We start from the raw sequence: 21,041 nt of genomic DNA on the forward strand, positions 1-21,041 counted from the left end.
AACTGACTTCAGTGCATGACGTCAGAGAAAATGCAGATAAAAAGAAAAAATGAGTGACCTCCAGCGGCTTGTCCTGGAAAGCGGTACCATTGCGCCTGGGTCTCAACCAGGAAAACCAGCACCAGCACAGCAAGAATAAGCTTCATGATTGCAGAGCTGAACATATACAAATATACAAGTTAGCAAATGGGAATATTAACCATGCCACAAATAATGAAAGTTTAAGCTTTCTCCATATGACCTCTGCATAGACAGATAAGGCTGCAACTAGATGATTACATTAAGAGGCTGGTCATTCTCTTACCTCTCAGATTCGCTCAGTGCAGACACATCAGGTCTTCACCCAGCTAGAGACATTTTATAAGGCTTGGGGTGGGCTGGACATGGATTTTCACAGATTGCAGAAGAAAAATTTCAAAATAATTCACGTGTAGCTAAAGTATACTTGAAATAGTTCCACTTATGTGCAATGAAATAGACTTGAGTATATCTTTAGTTGGACTTCAGCACTACTTCTGCACAATTGAGTACAAAATTAGTTGTTTCAAATTAGCAATGACAGTTTAGTATACTAAAAGTACAATTGCAGGGTATTTTTTATTAAGTACATAATTTTTTGTAAATGTATTTGTAGTATACTTAGCATTAAATAGATGTATTTAAAATTTAGTGTATTTATTTTTCATCAGGGTTTAACTAAAATTAAAGTGAAAACAGAAAATATTAAAATAAACTGAACTGAATTTAAAATATTAACAGACACTATAATAGCATATCAATGATATACTGATACAAAATGAAACTGTTATGAATAATAATTATACACACTTAAATATAGTATGGCAAAAATGAATCAGTTGGTGGTATAAAATTTTAGCCTTTGTATCTTATAAAAAGTTCATATTTTATGCATTTGGTGCATCACTTATATATATGACATGGTAAGTCTAAATACATGTATTATAAATATAATATTTTCTGACATAAGCTGATATTTAAAATGCATGCAAAAAATTTCAGTTTCACTTCCTATACTGTTGTCATTTCCAGCTCTAATGGGCGCTGAATCATCATAATAAAGGTCATTCCAGGAGAAGGAAATTCCAGCTGCACATGTGGACACCGGTCTGTGTGTGTAAAGAATTTTGTCAAATTCTAGCATATTTTTTTCAAAGAAGACACAACATACAGTGATTAGAAAAAAGCACTGACATCTGCATTATACCTGACTGATAATGTCACACCTGGAGAAGTAGGTTATGACCCACACAGCAAGTGTTTAGTTTCCAGTTACAAAAACAAGAAATAAAATGGGCATATTGCACAAAAGAGATCTTCGCTAAATTCCAGCCTCAGCCCAATCAGAAGTATCAGTACTTACATAGAAACCTATACAAAGTAGCCAGAAAATGCTAATTTTAAAGAAAAGCGTCAGATGGATTTAGAGGCTTTTGCATCTTAACTCTTCATATATACTGTTTTTAACAAATTTAAAAAATCATGTTTTTTCATTGTGCGTTCCAATTCATCTCAATCAAACTGCAGTTGGGTTATTTTGATATAAAGTAAAAATAACTAAAAACTACAGCTAACTAACACAATAAAACCATGATAACATAATAAAAAACATGATTTTTGAAAAACTGTAAAAACTGAATTATCTGATTTTGCAAATAAACTCTCTCTCTCTACATAACTTAACATAAAAATAATACAATTTATATACTTTTTAATGTCACACGCTCGTCTTGTCTTACTCTGCCTGGACTGTTTTTGTTCTGTTTCATGACAGTTAGTGTATGTCGAAAAACTCCCATCTCACGTTCTCCCTCAACTTCAAAATCGTCCTATATCACCGTTTTACCTTTTTTGTTAAGGGTGTTTAATCTTCTTTGCATGTTCACTTTGCAAAGGCTGGGTCGGTACTTCTGCAGCGATGTAGGATGATTTTGAAATGATTTTTGAAGTTGGGGGAGAAAATATGATTGGAGTTTTTCGACATACCCTAACTGTCTTGAGTCAGAATACACAGAGTTCAAGGAGAGCAAGACAAGACAAGCATTTAAGATTAAAAAATATATAAATTGTATTATTTTTACGAAAATAACCGATCGTTTTGCTAGATAAGACCCTTCTTCCTCACCTGGGATCGTTTACAACCACATTTGGGATCGTTTAAACCGCATTTTAACTGTTTTGGAAGTTCAACCGCTAAACTTGCTAACTAGCACATTATTAGGAAAGACGATCGCAAAGATTCATAATAAACCCCTTACAACACAACACCTCAATCGTTCAGTTCTTGTCTAACTTACATCCCTGCTCTGGCATCGAAACAAAGGAGGTCGGACTGTTACAGCTGATCCGAGGTAAGACGTCAATCAACTATCATGGGAGCGGCCTCTGTGGGTGTGACGCCACAACGACAGGCATCTGAGAATGGCTCGATTTGAAAAAAGGGGATATTATTTTTACAGATTAATTAAAAATCACTGCAGGGATTTTTTATCATTATAGGGTAGATTTGTACATACACTGCCAACACATGTTTAAACAACATGTAAAAGTGAACTTAGCATCCAATGACCCCTTTAAAAATTTCAGATCTGTTAGCACTGGTGTTCCTCAAGGCTCTGTTTTATTTATCATTTTAATTACTATGTGTAACACTATGGGGTCCAGGGCATTTAGCTGTACTGCTCCTAATCACTGAAATTCTCTTCCAGAATCTATACAAGAAAGTGATTATTTATTTATTTATTTATTTTTATAGTTATATTTATGGGCTTTTTGCCTTTATTTGATGAGAATAGACAGGAAAGCATTGGGTGAAGAGAGGGGAGTGGGGGGTGGGATACGAACTTGGGTCGCCGGCAGCACAGTTGCGCTACATGTCGGCACACCAACCACTGGGTTATTGGTGCCGACAAGAAAGTGATTGTTTGACTACTTTTAAATCATGTTGTAAAACCCTGGTAATTGCTATTTACACTTGCACTCTCAAGCACCCAGCAACTCAAGTGTTTAGTTTCCAGTTACAAATAAAATAAAATGGGAATTTTGCACAAAAAAGGTCTTTACAAATAAGAAATATCACACAAAAGAACAAAGAGATTTTTAGATGAATAGAAAGTTCAACAGAACAGCATTTGTGTGAAATACAAATGTTTTGTAACATTATAAATGTCTGTCACTTGCTGAATAAAAATATTAATTTCTTTCTTTCAAACAAACAAACCAAAAGATCTCCTATCCTAAAAACTTGAGAATGGTTTGTGTATAAAATTGATAAATCCCATTGCAGGACTCAAAACATAATTTGTTAGTTGAAGTTACCATTCTCTGCTGTTATGTCTTTAAAATTCTGTAAGAATGAGAGAAAAATAGATTTGAGGTAATAATGAAATATTCAAATATAAATAGTTATTTCATACAAATTAATTAGGATTATGTATAAGGCTTATCTTTTTGTGTATAGCCTATAATACATAATCCTTATATAATATATAAATTATTGTATAAAATAACTATATTTTAATGTTTCTTATATATATTATATAGTCAGTGTAACAAAGCAGTACTCATGATGATGACATGCATTTTCAGCATACCAAAACATGTAGGTTTATTTAAAAATGCTATTGTATGTTCAATCACTAAGTAACATTACAGGTGTTTTGGATTAAAATCTTGACTGTTTAGTAATATAGTAACGCTGACTTCCTCATATGCTTGCTTGCTCTCCCAAATAAAACTGCTTGTTCTTGCAATGTGAAGGGTGAATCATCCCAGTCATGGAAATTCCAGATGCCTGCACACGTATCCAACACTTGCAAAACAATGTGTGTGTGTGTGTGTGTGTGTGTGTGTGTGTGTTTGTACGGTAGTCTTACCACTCTAACTTTCACTTAGATACTTAGGTAAGCATTTTTATTTTAAGACTTTTACTGACATAAGTTTAAGTGCACAACTAGGCGAGCGCGGGGCACAACCTAACACTTTTTGAATTTCTCACTTTGTGTAAATCCACATGTGGTTCAGAGTACAATTTTTTATCCATTTTAATTTCACACTTGTTTTGTACAAATATCTGGCTTTGTTTCATAATTACAGTGTATATGTTTTTTGTTATTTACCTCAAAAGAAAGGAAGTGAAAAGTGACAACATGTCACAAAACACAGCTATACCCTATAGTTTAAAACAACGTGCACATTCACACATTCAAAAAAAAAAACACTCCCCTCCCTTTAAACACAGCTCTCATAGAACACGAGACACATAAATGAGCCAAAATGCTTTACATTTCCTGAATTAATAATTTCTCAACATTAAACATTGATTGCCAGTCTTTATTCACCCGTTTCTTGTGGTTTCTTTTTAAAATCCATAAAAATAAATAGTGAAAATTGCATGGCTAATGTCATAGAATAGCATAGTTTAATAATAGCGGGGCAGATTGTAACACAGTGTTACAACGTTTATTCAATATTCAGCGTGACTGGAATATAAAAGTGGTTTGTGTCTTCTGCTGACTTGCAGTAATAAACTACCTAAACTGATAAGTAACATATTGACGATAAAAATAATAGCAGATTTGTCTCGTTTTAAATGAATAATAAAAACTGAGAAGAAAAATTTACTTCAGCCAGAAATTTACTATATTTTACTATGGTAAAATATATATTCAGCGTGTAATAACCTGAGAGGGACAGGAGATCTTTTCAAGATTGCATTTACTCCATTACAAATAGCATCACAGTTCACAATTTCACAGGTCAAAATAGCATCACAACTTAATCCTTCAAATGAGTAGGCAATTTTCTGGTTCTTTGTGACCATCTCTTAATTACAACAGGGCTAGCAGGTTTGTACATTTCTGTGGCTATCTCAGTATGTTGAGAATAATCCCAAGATACTTCAGAGCAGGGGTGCTCAACCCTGGTCCTGGAGATCAACTTTGCTGCAGAGTTCAGCTCCAACCCTAATCAAACACACCTGTCTGTAATTATCAAGTGCTCCTTCAGATCCTAATTAGCTGGTTCAGATGGGTCTGGTCAGGGTTGGAGCTGAACTCTGCAGGAAAGTCGATCTCCAGGACCAGGGTTGAGCACCCCTGCTTCAGAGGGACTAGTTTTACTGTCCTCAGTTCCTATTTCCCCAGTCTCTTTAGCAACTACTGATGTCAAGTTTTCGGAAATGTCGAAATCAGGGAGTTTACAGTCCATTGCCTCATCTGAAGTGTTTTCAAGCAATTTCTGTGGGGCATGAATTTGATCCACATACCTTCGGACCACTCGGCCATCGCCCAGCATTACTTTATAAGAAAGTGGTCCTTTCACAGTCACGATATTCCTTGGAATCCATTTTGGCCCATAAGTAAAGTTCTGAGTAAATACTGGATTTCCAACACAAAAACTTTTTGATCATGATGCACTTTTTGCTTCTGTTGTTGTTCCTGAATCTTCCTTGCCAAATCAGGATGTATGAAGTCCAAAGAACATTGTAATTTCCTTCCATACAATATTTCTGCTGGAGAGAGCCCTGTGGTGGTCTGAGGAGTAATCCTGTAACTGAATAAAACTTGAGACAATTTAGACAATTCGTTCCTTGAGCACTTTTTTAGCATGGTTTTAATCACTTGGACAGCCCGTTCTACTAAACCATTACTAGAAGCATGCTAAGGTGCAGAAGTAACATGTTGCACTCCATTTTTATTCAGGAACTCTTTGAATTTGGCACTAACGAAGCAAGTACCATTATCTGATACAATCAGTTCAGGTAATCCATGATTACTGAAACTATGCCACAAACATTCAATGGTGGAAGCAGATGTAGTGGTATTCACTGGATACACGTTGAATGTGCACCAAACAAGACCAAGAACATTTTCCTCATAAACGGTCCTGCATAATCCACATGCTTTCGCTGCCATGGTTTTTCTGGCCAATTCCAAGGATGCAATGGGGCAACAGCTGGAACATTTCTATGCTCTTGGCACATACGACAAGTTTTAACCAGCCTTTCCACATCCTGATCAAGCTTGGGCCACCACACATAACTTCTGGCCAAAGCTTTCATCCTAGACACTCCTGGGTGGCACTGATGCAACTGTTTCAGAACTTCGGGTCTACCCACACTGGGGATGATTACTCAGGCCCCCCAAAGCACACAACCATCCTGTACACTTAATTAATCTTTTCTTAATGTGAATGGGTCAAACTCTGTTCCTGTTAATTCATGCAAACATCCTTTACCCGGGATAACACTGGATCTTTTCTTGTCCACTCTCTCACTTGTTCTGCTGTAATCAAGGTGATATCCACATTCTCCAGCATTAGTACTCGTTCCTCCTGCTCGGTGGAGGACTCCACTGGCAATGGTAGACGACTTAAAGCATCTCCATTTCTATGGTCTTTGCCAGCTTTGTAAATGATGTTACACTTGTATTCTCTTAGGGTCACCGCCCATCGCTGGATTCTAGGAGAGGAGGATCTGGGGAACAGCTTTTAACTCATTAAATAAAGACAACAAGGGTTTATGGTCTGTAACAATGGTTAATTTCTGACCATACAAATATTTATGGAAGCGCTGCAAGCCGAACATGGCCAACCCTTTGTCCAACTGCGAATAATTCCACTTCTATCAGGCATCTTATGTGAAAGAACTGCACTTAGGCCATAAGGAGAAGCATCACATGATAAAATCACATCCTTCTGGGGGTCATGGTGGACCAGAACTTGTACTGAGTGAATCATCTTTTTAGACTGAGCAAAAGCAGCCTCTTGTTCTCCACCCCAGTTCCATTTTGCATCTTTTCACAGCAATTTGTGCACAGGGACTAAAACAGTAGACAGGTTGGGCAGGAACTTATTGTAGTAATTTAAAAGTCCTAGATAAGCCTTTAACTCTGTCACATTCTTTGGGGAGGGAGCCTTTTGAATAGCCGTCACCTTTTCTGGTATAGGATGGAGGTCCGTCTCATCCACTTTATGACCTAGGAACATTGCTTCTTTTTTCATGAAGGTATATTTAATTAGTTTCAACCGCAGTCCTGCTTCCTGCAATCTATCCAATACTCTAGCAAGGGTTTGGAGATGCTCTGCATCATTACGACCAGTTACCAGGATATCATCAAGGAAAACAGTACCCCCTCAATGGTTCGTTGGAAGATTGCGGGACTGGAAGAGACTCCAAAAGGTAAAACAAGTAAGTACACAGCCCTTTGTGGGTATTCACTGTGACATATTTCCTGGACTCTGGATCTAATGCAGTCTGGTGATAAGCATGGCTCATGTCCAATTTTGTGAACTTCTGTCCACCTGACAAAGTTGCAAACAAATCCTCTAACCGTAGAATGGAATACTGTTCCAACTTTGGAACTCTGTTCACCGTTAACTTGTAGTCACCACATAGACATACGGTATTATCAGACTTTAAAACAGGTACAACAGGGGCAGCCCACTCCGAATGTTTAACAGGTTCTATGATGTGTTCTCTTAAAAGGCAATTCCTTAATCCATCCTCTGCCCAATAAGTTGGGTCCCATTCCAGGTACTACCACGACCGGTAACTCTTTCACTGTGCTCCTGTGTCTGACTTCTACTTGTGCGGAACCCAACACAGTTAGAAATTGGCCAGTATAGATCTTTAAATGTAAGGAACAGGTCTTTAACTCAGGAATTGATCTTTTTCCCATAATTTGGAAAAGTTGGACCTATTCATTATTGTCACACCACAGCCTGTATCCACTTCAAACTGTGCTTTTGACTCATTTACAGCTAGTGTGATGGTCAGTGAAGCTACTTTCAGAATTTCTGTCTCCTGCAAACTGTAAACTGTATAAATACCTTCTTCATCAGATGCAGATGCACTTTTCTCATTTCTACTCACATAATGCATTCTCTGTCCTCCTCTCTTGCATCTTCCTCCCCCTTGAAAGTTTGATTCCCCGAGGGAGGTTTTTGATCTATGTACTTTCATTATATGTCTTTGTTTCCCACATTTATGACATTTCTCAGAAGCAAATCTACATTCATTAGCCAAATGTTGCAAACTTCCACATCTGTAACATGCTCTACTTTGACCTTCACCTTGCTTCAATGACGTTTTATGCACTCTCATAGAAATGGGTGTTTCTGGGCGTTGAGCTTGCAAATCTTTCACATCTTTATTGGCTGTTTCCATTGCTTTGGCTATTTTCAGTGCCCTCTCAAATGTTAAATCCGGCTCTGCCAATTGTCTACGTTGAATACGGTCATCGTTTATGCCACATACCAGCCTATCCCGAAGCATTTCTGTGAATGTTTCTCCATAATTACAATCATGAGCCAATTTCCCCAATACTGCCACATACTCAAGCACAGTTTCCCCATCTTCTCTTGATCTTGAATTGAATTTAAACAATTGTACAATTTCACTGGGCTTTGGATTGAAATGCTCTTTAAGTAATTACACTAATTCACTAAATGTCTTTGTTCCTGGTTTAACTGGACTTAATACATTTCTCAGTAGATCATATGTTTGACTTCCCACATTTACTCTGAGAAGTTCATCAACAAACAGTACACTCAATCACATCACAGGTGGACTCCATATGCACACATCATGCCGCCTTCTATGCTGCTTTTTAAGCAAATACAAACAGCATTAGCTTGCCCTCTACAGGTCATCACAAAAAACTCATCCTTATTTCTGACTCTACAACACAGCCATATCATCAAAAGGCTTTTGAATTTTGGCGCACTTTTCTCTCCATATAGTGTTGCTGTGGCAACTAGTAAATACCGCACATCTGGTTATGATAGTGTGTGTGGAAATATTTAAACCACGTGTGTTACAATTAACCCCGCGTTAGTTTGTGCCCCGCGCACCCTAGGAATAGGTGGGAATATATTTAAAAACAGACGATAAAAACATTTTAAAATACGAAACATTTCATTTGCTTATAAAGTCTAACTTTTAAGAATTTAGGAACTTATAAAACCATTTTGCTTTGAATTCATTAGTGAGTTAAAACTTATGTTACCAAATTAAAATTAGCCTTTTAATTAGCTTACTAATTACGGTATATATGTGCTTCATTTTTATGGTTTCTTTTTTTTATTCTTATTTTATTCGTCTAATGTAAATCAAATGAACGTAATATTAAAGATTGTATTTTGATGTAATAAATGCAGATTTAATTCATGGCCAGTCAAGAAAAAATTTTCTGACAAAGGTGTTGGCAAATAAATACAGTGTGCTTGAGTGACCAGCCAAAGGCGCTTTAACATAAATAATGAGTGACGTAATGAAAACAGACACATAATGACAAATGTATTTATTTTCTTTATTCAGACACTAGAGTGTGAACTAAATGATGCTAAAACTTAGAGATTAATTTTTTTATCTCATAAATGCAGATTTATAAAGACATGAATACAAAATGAATGAATTAAGCAGTTTAACAGTAAAAATAATTGAAGTCAGTTTCTGTTGCACTGACCAATGACGGTGGTCTTTTTTTCAGTACTTATTGGGAAGCCCTTTCGGTCTGTAGCGGTTGGGGTCACCACCATTACGTCCCCAGCGATTGGCTTCCTGGTCAGCAGCAGCATCAGAATTACCGCGGCGAGTGATTCCCTGCACAAACTCTCTTCCATCACTGCACACATCAGAACAGTGAATTAATGCAATTTTCATTCACTAAAAATTATCTAATTAACATTAGATAATAATATTACAATTCAATTCCTCTTCAAAATTTAAACATCCGTAATAAGACATTGAGCTGGTGTTGGCTGCATTATGTAATAACCAGGGAGTAATCATTCTTGCTCAGTTTAGGTGCTCACATTGACTTCTGAGGAATAAAATCATGTCAAATCTGCCACAGATGACATACCTGATCACTTTGGCTGCCCATCTGCCTCCTGGGCCCCTTTTTGCAGCATCATAGTTCCCACGTGCATGGAAATACTTGTCTGAGTTTTTCCAGTTGGCCTGCCTCATATCCCGATAAGCACGCCACATGTCCTTTGCACCTACAAAACACAGTGGAAGTGGTAAAAATCTGCCTATGAACTGACTTCAGTGCATGACGTCAGAATAAATGCAGATAAAAAGAAAAAAAGGAGTGACCTCCAGCGGCTTGTCCTGGAAAGCGGTACCATTGCGCCTGGGTCTCAACCAGGAAAACCAGCACCAGCACAGCAAGAATAAGCTTCATGATTGCAGAGCTGAACATATACAAATATACAAGTTAGCAAATAGGAATATTCACCATGCCACAAATAATGAAAGTTTAAGCTTTCTCCATATGACCTCTGCATAGACAGATAAGGCTGCAAGTACATGAGCCATCTATAACTTAACATGTTTGCATTAAGAGGTTGGTTTAGTCATTCTCCTACCTCTCAGATTCGCTCAGTGCAGACAAATCAGGTCTAGACCCAGGTACCTTTTATAAGGCTCGGATTGGGCTGGACGTGGATTTTCCCAGAGTGCAGGGGAAAATATGAGACTGATTTGGTCCTAAACCAACTTGTCCTGCATTACATAACCATTTCTGGGAACACCAACTTTTGTGAAACATTACTGATTATATTTTTATTACATTGTGTCAAACTAAAACTATACTAAAACCATTAAAACGTTTTTTTTTTTTTTGTTTTTTTTTTACTTGAAATAAAATAAATATTAAATTACACAAAATAAACATTAAATTACAAAAACTTTAACTAAAATGAAAGTGAAAACAGAAAATATTAAAATCAAAGTGAATTCAAAATATTAACAGACACTATAATAGCATATCAATGATCCTAAAATAGCACTGATACAAAATGATCAATAATAATTACACACACTTAAATGTAGTATGGCAAAAATTTATCAGTTGATGGTAAAATCCTAGCCATTGTATCTTATAAAAAGTTCATATGTTATGCATTTGGTGCATCACTAATATATATGACATTGTAAGTCAACTAAATATATGTATCATAGATATTATATTTTCTGACTTGAGCTGATATTTTAAATGCATGCAAATAATTTCAGTTTCACTTGTGCTGTTGCCACTTCCAGCTCTAATGGGCGCTGAATCATCATAATAAAGGTTGTAACAGGAGAAGGAAATTCCAGCTTTTTTTTTTTTTTTAAAGTTGACATAACATACAGTGATTGCAAACGCACTGACATCTGCATTATACCTGACTGATAATGTCACACCTGGAGAAGTGGGTTATGACCGGAGAAGATTGTTTTACCAGACAGACTTGCACTCTCAAGCACACAGCAAGGAAAGTATTTAGTTTCCAGTTACAAAAACAGGAACTAAAATGGGAATATTGCACAAAAGTTTTATGCACGAAATATTGCACACGTCTTCCCAAACAAGAACTGTCATACAGTTTTTTTTAGATAAATAGAAAGTTCAAAAGAACAGAATTTGTGTGAAATAAAAATCTTTTTGTAATATTGTAAGTGTCTTTACTGTCACTTTTTATCATTTTAATGCATTAATGCAAGAATAAAAATATTATTTTCTTTCAAACAAACAAACAAAAACAAAAAACTCTGAACCTCTGAGTGATAATCTGTGTATAAAATGGATAAATCCCATTACAGGACTCAAAACATTATTTGTTAATATAATCTACCATTCCCTGCTGCTATGGTTTTAAAATAGTATATATATGCTCTGTTTTTAACAATCTTCAAAATTATGTTTTTTCATTGTGCAGTCCAAATAATCTCAATCAAACTGCATGGGTTATTTTGATATAAAATAAAAATAACTAAAAACTACAGCTAACTAACACAACAAAACCATGATGACATAATAATAAAAAAATGTAAAAACTGAGTTATCTGTTTTTGCAAATAAACTCTCTCTCTCTACATAACTGTATCCATCTTGACAAACACAAAGAAACATTACAGGTGTTTTGGATTAAAGTCTTTACTGTTTCAACACAGTAATGCTGGCTTCCTCATATAGCCAGCAAAAGGTAAAACTGCTTGTTCCAGTGTGAACACTGAATCATCCCAGAACATGGAAATTCCAGACGCCTACACACGTATCCAACTCTTGCAAAACAGTGTGTGTGTATATGACAGTCTCACTCTCACTTTCACTCTTACTTAGATACTTAGGTAAAAACATTTTTACTTTAAGACTTTTACTGACATAAATTTGAGTGCAACTACATCAGAGAGAAAAATATCAAACAACACAGTATGGCTGTAAGGTGGGCATATATTAAAATTGACAATAAAATCATTTTAAAATAAGCATTTCATGTGTTCATAAAGTTAAACTTTTAAGGCTTTCAGAGCCAAAATGTTGGTTGATCAGTGTACCCTGTTGAAAAAAACAGCATATGCTGGTAGGTAGGTTTTGATGCTGGTTTAAGCTGGTCTTTTGCTGGGTTATGCTGGTCCTTGACCAGCAACATGACCAGCTAAGGACCAGCATAAACCAGCATTAAAACCTACCTAACCAGCACCCCAACATCATAGCATACCTACCAGCATATGCCGTTTTTTTTCACCAGGGTAAAGACAGTGTTCTTGATGTGCTCGAATGACGTAATGAAAACAGACACACAAATGACAAATGAAGTTGCTTTCTTTATTCGGACTCTAGAGAATGTTACATAGACTAAATCATGCTAAAACTTAAAGATTGTATTTTTTAATGTCATAAATGCAGATTTAATTAAAGATAATTGTCAAGATGAAAAAAAGAGTGAAATGGTTTCATGCAAAGTTTAGATCAAAATTTAATCAAGCAGTTTTTGAGTGAAAATGATTTCATTCAGTTTCTGTTGCACTGATGGTGGTCTTCTTCTCAGTACTTTTTGGGAAGGCCTTTCGGTCTGTAGCGGTTGGGGTCACCACAATTACGCCCCCAGCGATTGGCTTCCTGGTCGGCAGTAGAATCGGACTTACCACATCCCGAATTACCAAATCCCTGCACAGCTTGTCTTGCATCACTGCACATATCAGAGCAGTGATTTAATGCAATTTTCATGCACTTAAATGTAAACATTAATATTAGGATTAAAAAACCCTCCAAAAAAAATAAACATCCATAATAGCGCACTGAGCTGCTGTTAGCTGCATATAATAGTGCGAGAGATCAATCATTCTTGCTCAGTTTAGGTGCTCCAATGAACTCAAATGGAATAAAATCATGTCAAATCTGCAATCATAATGCACTCTGGTGATAAGCATGGCTGATGTCCAATTTTGTGAACTTCTGTCCACCTGACAAAGTTGCAAACAAATCCTCTAACCGAGGAATGGAATACTGTTTCAACACTGAAACTCTGTTCACCGTTAACTTGAGCGATTGAGGTGTTGTGTTGCTGGATGTAATAATGAACATAGTGGTTGTTATTTACTCCTGACATCTGAGTCACTGAAGATGCAGTGGATTACGTTTGTTTGTGAAGGGAATGCGCCTTCCGTATATCCATCTATGTTCACACAAATCATCCGTGATCCAGCTTCACTTACAGCAGAAGTGAGTATAAGGGATTTTTCATGAATCTTTGCAATTGCCTTTCCTAATAATGTGGTAGTTAGCAAAGTTTAGCGGCTAAACGCAGCTAAATGTGGCTAAAGTAAACAGGCTTGTCAATCCACAGAGAGAAGAGAGGGGCGGAGCGAGTAGAGCTCATTTGCATTTAAAGCAGCCTCGACCAGGATGAGATGATTTTTGCAGAGCTGATTTTGACAAGGTAAAAAGGGTGTTGTTTTACACAACCATTGAGAATTTTTAACCAAAGTATATTATAGACTTTTCATTAACACCCTAAAGAATCATATCAACTTGTGGAAAATGGGCATCCGATGACCGCTTTAAACAATTCTGCATGTGAAATGAGGACTTCAGTCAAAGTTAATTTTTCCACCCCTTGAATCCTATGTAGAGCCTTCTATTCCATGCCTAATTCCTTAATCCATCCTCTGCCCAATAAGTTGGGTCCCGTTCCAGGTACTACCACGACCGATAACTCCTGTATCTGACTTCTACTTGTGCAGAACCCAACACAGTTAAAACTTGGCCAGTATAGGTCTTTAAATGTAAGAAACAGGTCAGGAATTTGATCATTTTCCCATAATTTGGAAAAGTTGGACCTATTCATTATTGTCACACCACAGCCCGTATCCACTATTGAGCGTGCTTTTGACTCATTTACAGTTAGTGTGATGGTCAGTGAAGGTACTTTCGGAATTTCTGTCTGCAAACTGTAAACTGTATAAATACCTTCTTCATCAGATGCAGATGCACTTTTCTCATTTCTACTCACATAATGCATTCTCTGTCCTCCTCTCTTGCGTCTTCCTCCCCCTTGAAAGTTTGATTCCCCGAGGGAGGTTTTTGATCTATGTACTTTCATTATATGTCTTTGTATCCAACATTTATGACATTTCTCAGAAGCAAATCTACATTCATTAGCCAAATGTTGCAAACTTCCACATCTGTAACATGCTCTACTTTGACCTTCATCTTGCTTCAATGACGTTTTATGCACTCTCATAGAAATGGGTGTTTCTGGGCGTTGAGCTTGCAAATCTCACATCTTTATTGGCTGTTTCCATTGCTTTGGCTATTTTCAGTGCCCTCTCAAATGTTAAATCCGGCTCTGCCAATAGTCTACGTTGAATACGGTCATTGTTTATGCCACATACCAGCCTATCCCGAAGCATTTCTGTCAATGTTTCTCCATAATTACAATCATAAGCCAATTTCCTCAATACTGCCACATACTCAAGCACAGTTTCCCCATCTTCTCTTGATCTTGAACTGAATTTAAACCATTGTACAATTTCACTGGGCTTTGGATTGAAATGCTCTTTAAGTAATTACACTAATTCACTAAATGTCTTTGTTCCTGGTTTAACTGGACTTAATACATTTCTCAGTAGATCATATGTTTGACTTCCCACATTTACTCTGAGAAGTTCATCAACAAACAGTACACTCAATCACATCACAGGTGGACTCCATATGCACACATCATGCCGCCTTCTATGCTGCTTTTTAAGCAAATACAAACAGCATTAGCTTGCCCTCTACAGGTCATCACAAAAAACTCATCCTTATTTCTGACATTACAACACAGCCATATCATCAAAAGGCTTTTGAATTTTGGCGCACTTTTCTCTCCGTATAGTGTTGCTGTGGCAACTAGTAAATACCGCACATCTGGTTATGATAGTGTGTGTGGAAATATTTAAACCACGTGTGTTACAATTAACCCGCGTTATTACGGTATATATGTGCTTTCATTTTTATGGTTTCTTTTTTTTATTCTTATTTTATTCTTCTAATGTAAATCAAATGAACATAATATTAAAGATTGTATTTTGATGTAATAAATGCAGATTTAATTCATGGCCAGTCAAGACAACATTTTCTGACAAAGGTGTTGGCAAATAAATACAATGTGCTTGAGTGACCAGCCAAAGGCGCTTTAACATAAATAATGAGTGACGTAATGTATGGAGCTAATATTATGACAAAACTATTTGAATGTGAATTGTGTAAATTTGAATTATTTACAAGTGTTATTTAACAAAACTGAATATAATATGGGATTTAAAATAGCTTTGAATTTGATTTTGGATTTGAATTTGAAATTATTTTACTTGAATATTAAACATTAGAAAATTAACACAACTGATTTTTTTTAAGGCAGAGTTTTATAGACATGTATTTTCAAACAAGGAATGTTTTGTTCTGAATTCTAAGACTGCAGATATCCAGTTTTTAAAAATACAACTTAAAGTTTTCAAGATGAAGAAGAAATTTGGAATATCAAATTCAATTTTCTAAAATTCAAAACGCAGAAATTCAGATCGTACAGAAAGTAGGTCAGAGGTCATCCACAGGGAGGCGTAGATGATCTCCGAAAAATCGAACGAAGCATTTTGGCCAGTTACAGAGCTGCAGTAGTTTTCTGGCGCGAGCGCGCGGCTCAGGAGGTCGCCATTCTTCTGCCTGATCATGAATCGCCCAGAGGTAAGTGATTTTTAAGCATTTATGGTTTATATTTATATATTGTGTTAGCGTTCCCAGCATGTGAAACATTATCTGAGCGGTCTCTGGTGTTTGTATATTTGATGTAAAAGGGATTAGCATGCCACCGTGTCTATATAGAACGCGAACGCGCCGCAACAGCTTTAAGGGACAAAGCGGCCGTTGTAAAGAGCTTAGAAATAGAACAGGGAATTTCGCATTCAGTGTAGACATTATCCCTGATTTTAATCATCAGGTTCTACTGTCTTCTGTCGTGGCGCGTCACACCGCTCGCGTCCGATGTAAGTGTATGGGGTTAGAATCGTTGCATAATTCCAAATAAATACATTACAATCCACAAATAAATGTAAAGCGATTGACAAAAACAAAGCATATTCACAAAATAAATAGAATGAGATCCACAAATAAATCTTAGAGTTCCACAAACAAGAATTATATTTACAAGTAAAAAATTAGAATTGCAAATAAAAAACATACTCACAAATATTTTTTTTATTTTACAAACACAACTTTGCCCTGCATTTATATGTGAATCGCGTACTGTGCATTTGTGGATCGCAGCGCATATTTGTGGATTGCTCTCTGTGCATTTGTAAATCGCTGCGCATATTTGTGGATTTTGAAACATTTCAAGCCTCAAGACGCACACTGATCCACAAATGCATGGACTCCACCCACCTTCTACTTAAGCCAATCAGATACCGGCCACGTGGGGCTGACCAATCGTTGCATGTTCTTGCTCCAACCAATCACGTTTTGCCCTACAATCAGTGCGGGACCAGCCGTAATTCAGGACAATTAACCAGTCTCTTCAAAATGGACGATTAGGACAGTGGTGCTCATCACAGCATTATTGTACTAATATCTAAAATAAAACAAGTAATGTTATGTGTAATGTAATCACTGAGTCGATGCGTGTTTTGACCGTGAGTGTGTTTAGCAAACTGGTATTCTACGGTGACCGGGAGGGGAGGTCTTCGGTTCACTTAGTTTTGTTGTGGCCACGACATATAAACTCGTGAGATCGTGATAATATAACACAGCCACGAGATATTAATTTGTGGGAACGTGATATTACATCGTGGCCACGAGATCGTTTTGTCGAGGTAACAACATACTTATGCCACGACTTACGTTGAGGGAACGACATATTTGTGGCCACGAGTTTATTGCATAAACAAACATAATTTCTTTTATTGTTTTATAATATAAATTATTATATTGCACGCAATGTAAACAGCATTCATATTAAGTTTATAATGAATAAACGTTACCAAAGGAGTCTAAATAACATAGGCATACAAGAAAACATTTTTACCCATCCCTCAATCGTCTTCAAAATACTCATATATTATTATTAGGCCATTATTATCACCATCATCTTCATCAACATCATTATTATTAGCCTATTATTATATTTTCCCTTCATTTCGATCTTACATAACGTTATTATTATTATTAATAATAATAATAATAATAAGAAGAAGAATATACAAATATTAAATTAAATGTTTCATGTTAGTAAAAATGTTTTAAACAACTCTGATAATCCCAGGTTGCTATGGTCACGAAGGTTTGTTTATGCATGAGAAAAATATGCCGTTCCCTCATCATAATAAGACGTGGCCATGAAAAATGGATGTCGTTCCCTCAACATCCCACGACATCCTTACCTCGACAAAACGATCTCGTGGCCACGACATAATATGACGTTCCCACAAATTAATATCTCGTGGCTGTGTTATATTATCACGTTCTGACGAGTTTATATGTCGTGGCCACGACAAAACTAAGTGCACCGAAGACCTCCCCTCCCCGTCACCGTAGAATACCAGTTTGCTAAACACACTCACGGTCAAAACACGCATCGACTCAGTGATACATGAAACACTGATTACATTACACATAACATTACTTGTTTTATTTTAGATATTAGTACAATAATGCTGTGATGAGCACCACTGTCCTAGTCGTCCATTTCGAAGAGACTGGTTAATTGTCCTGAATTACGGCTGGTCCCGCACTGATTGTAAGGCAAAACGTGATTGGTTAGAGCCAGAACATGCAACGATTGGTCAGCCCCACGTGGCCGGTATCTGATTGGCTTAAGTAGAAGGTGGGTGGAGTCCATGCATTTGTGGATCAGTGTGCGTCTTGACGCTTGAAATGTTTCAAAATCCACAAATACACACAGCGATTTACATATAAATGCCGGGCAAAGTTGTGTTTGTAAAATAAAAAAAAATATTTGTGAGTATGTTTTTTATTTGCAATTCTATTTTTTTTACTTGTGAATATAATTCATGTTTGTGGAACTCTAAGATTTATTTGTGGATTTCATTCTATTTATTTTGTGAATATGCTTTGTTTTTGTCAATCGCTTTACATTTATTGTGGATCATAATGTATTTATTTGGAATTATGCAACGATTCTAACCCCATATAAGTGTAATGGTGTATTTCCACTGCAGCGTAGCAAGCTGAGCGGAGTGGAGCGTTTTCCATTCATTCCTGTGGAAGCTGAGCGTAAACGCTCTTGAGGTGCATTATGGGATTGAAAGCGGCACGGAGAAAGCGTTTAGAGCGGCTGAGAGTGTCAAAAAGATGGGGCATTCCTGAACTTTATGCAGATCTCGAGCGGAAACGCCGGGCGTCAACCAATCGCTTTGAAAAGTAGATTCTGACGTATGCTTCCGAGTGTTTGCGGAACTGGTGGATTACTAAGATGAAATCACATATCATTGAACAAGTCATGCAAAAGTAAATGCACTTTGCATGCTTTCGTTATATGCTAGTGTTTAGTTTGCGAACAGGCCTTAAAAGTCGAAGATAAAACGCAAATAGGGTGTAAACAGAGGCGTGCTCTGCCCTAAAGTTCACACGCCCCAAAGCAGTGGCGTTGTAGCGTTGCCGGCGGCACTGAGCGTGGATTTGTCACCGTAGAATACCAGTTTGCTAAACACACTCACGGTCAAAACACGCATCGACTCAGTGATACATGAAACACTGATTACATTACACATAACATTACTTGTGTATTTCCACTACAGCGTAGCGAGTGGAGCGGAGCGGAGCGTTTTCCTTTTATTCCTATGGAAGCTGAGCTTAAACGCTTGCGCAGTGCATTATGGGATTGAAAGCGGCGCGGAGAAAGCGTTGGAGCGCTCACTGCTCATAGAAAACAATTCAAAAAAGCAGCGACGTTGTAGCGTTGCCGGCGGCACTGAGCGTAGATTTGACGCTGTAGTGGAAATACACCGTAACTGTGCGTTCACACCGCCGTCGGCGAGAGCGTCAAAGTGGCCGGAAGTCATTCATTTTCAATGTGAGCCGGCGGCGAGCTCAGGCGAGAAGCGGCGCGGCGCGTTTTGGACGGTGTGGGCGTCGGGAAGAGTTCAAGTCAGGTCAACTTTATGGTAATGAGCTATGACACAGTTCGGCGGCAACCAATCGGAATGTAGAAGTTCACCCCTTCAGAGGATTCCAGAGAACGCAGTCCGACCACATTAGTTCCCAAGCAAAATGACGCGTGGACCAAGGTGTCTGAGATTGTTGATGTTCCATGTGCATTAACGTTATATATTTTCTGTAAATAAGCGGGAATTGCATATGCTAACTTTAGTGCCAGAGCATGCAAAACAGTGTCGCTGCTGAAAAATATTTCTGACATATCTATACATGTTGGATTAAACGAAAAATAGGTGTTGTAGAGAGCTGCGGCGAAAATTTTGACATCTGATGGAGACGAGGTGTATGTCACATATAAATAAAATAAAAGCAGTCACCTCTGCCTATTTTTTTCTGCAAGTAAAAACAAAAGTGTTCTATACCTGGTCTCCCCTGTGGTATTAATAGAGAAAAAATAATGATAAATGTCATTAGGCTTAAATATATACAGACAGTGGCTGTATAGTTATTTGGTTTATTTTGTTAGCAAACATGTGGTGCAGTGGAGGGTACGCAGATACGGCATATATCCATTTTATCAGTCGGCTGTGTGTATACCTTTGAAATCCCGTCTGATGCGCATCATTCAGTAAGCTAGTGTCCTGCATTAGCCAAAATCATGACAGTCCAGCACATCCAGACATTTGTGAATAAATCCAAATATTCGCTAAAAACACCCAGTAAAGACGCCGGTGTTGAGCCTGATGCGCCCGCGCCCGCACCCGCTCAGTCTTCCTCCACCCCAGATGCTGCCTGTTCATGTCAGGGATTGCGGAGAGTCGCGTCCAGATGTCAGTAAATTAAAAGCTTGCGTATATACATGTGTATAGCTAATGCGTATACACTTCTCCAGGCACCGCTACACCACTGCATGTAACTACAATTAAATTCAATTTCTTACTTTCACTTTTTAAAAAAATCTTGTGGTCAGTTTGCACAAGATCAAAATGCTTGTTTGCTTTGCGGCCGCTTTAAATACAAGACCAAGCGTTCGATCGTCAGAGCGTCAACGAATCTTTCTACAGCTTTGCTGGCAGGGCGGTCAGAGCGAATTTTGACGCTCTCGCCCGCGGCGGTGTGAACGCACAGTTATACATAACTCCGTTAGTGCTTCATTTATTTCCGTGATTGGAATCCACATCAGATCCAACTTGGATGTAAGGTCACTCGATGATGATTGTAAGCTGTGTTTTGAGTTGAAGACTTTAACATTGTGAATAATCATTTAGATATATGTGTAGCTTGCAGGCACGATTAAAGTAGCTATATCATTCATTTCGGCTTATGTCATACAAATTAAACAAATATATAAATGTTATAAGTAGAGGTGCACCGATCGAGCCAGGGAATTGGCCAATATTCCTCATGATCGGACTATATTATTTAGGTAAACAACATTTTACGATGTTTCCCGAATATCAACACTACTGCAACGAGGCAAGTGACTGTCTTTATGAACGGGTTACTGAATCATTGGCTTATTTAATGATTCAGTAACCAATTCATAAAGACTGTGGCTGTGTTCGAAGTGGCATACTAGGTTACTGCCCAGTACAC

The 21,041-nt window shown here is 37.4% G+C and overlaps 1 protein-coding gene across 1 annotated transcript; it reads right to left on the bottom strand.

Annotated features, from left to right (window-relative positions):
• Positions 1-9,315: 9,315 nt before the first annotated feature.
• Positions 9,316-10,501, bottom strand: LOC127160472 (serum amyloid A-5 protein-like). The gene is made up of 4 exons (XM_051103116.1): positions 10,393-10,501; positions 10,121-10,218; positions 9,885-10,023; positions 9,316-9,644 (listed from the first exon to the last, which is right to left on the bottom strand). The coding sequence occupies exons 2-4, from the start codon at positions 10,206-10,208 to the stop codon at positions 9,506-9,508; spliced, it is 366 nt and encodes a 121-aa protein (XP_050959073.1). The 5' UTR covers positions 10,209-10,218; positions 10,393-10,501; the 3' UTR covers positions 9,316-9,505.
• Positions 10,502-21,041: the final 10,540 nt, after the last annotated feature.

This window comes from Labeo rohita, unplaced genomic scaffold (assembly GCF_022985175.1).
Source record: "Labeo rohita strain BAU-BD-2019 unplaced genomic scaffold, IGBB_LRoh.1.0 scaffold_357, whole genome shotgun sequence".
NCBI lineage: Eukaryota > Metazoa > Chordata > Actinopteri > Cypriniformes > Cyprinidae > Labeo > Labeo rohita.

Coding starts and splice junctions, on each gene's coding strand:
- LOC127160472 (XM_051103116.1), bottom strand. CDS start 10,208: ATGAAGCTTATTCTTGCTGTGCTGGTGCTGGTTTTCCTGGTTGAGACC. Junction 10,024..10,120: donor TCCAGGACAAGCCGCTGGAG/GTCACTCCTTTT, acceptor TGTGTTTTGTAG/GTGCAAAGGACATGTGGCGT. Junction 9,645..9,884: donor TGGGCAGCCAAAGTGATCAG/GTATGTCATCTG, acceptor TGATGTGTGCAG/TGATGGAAGAGAGTTTGTGC.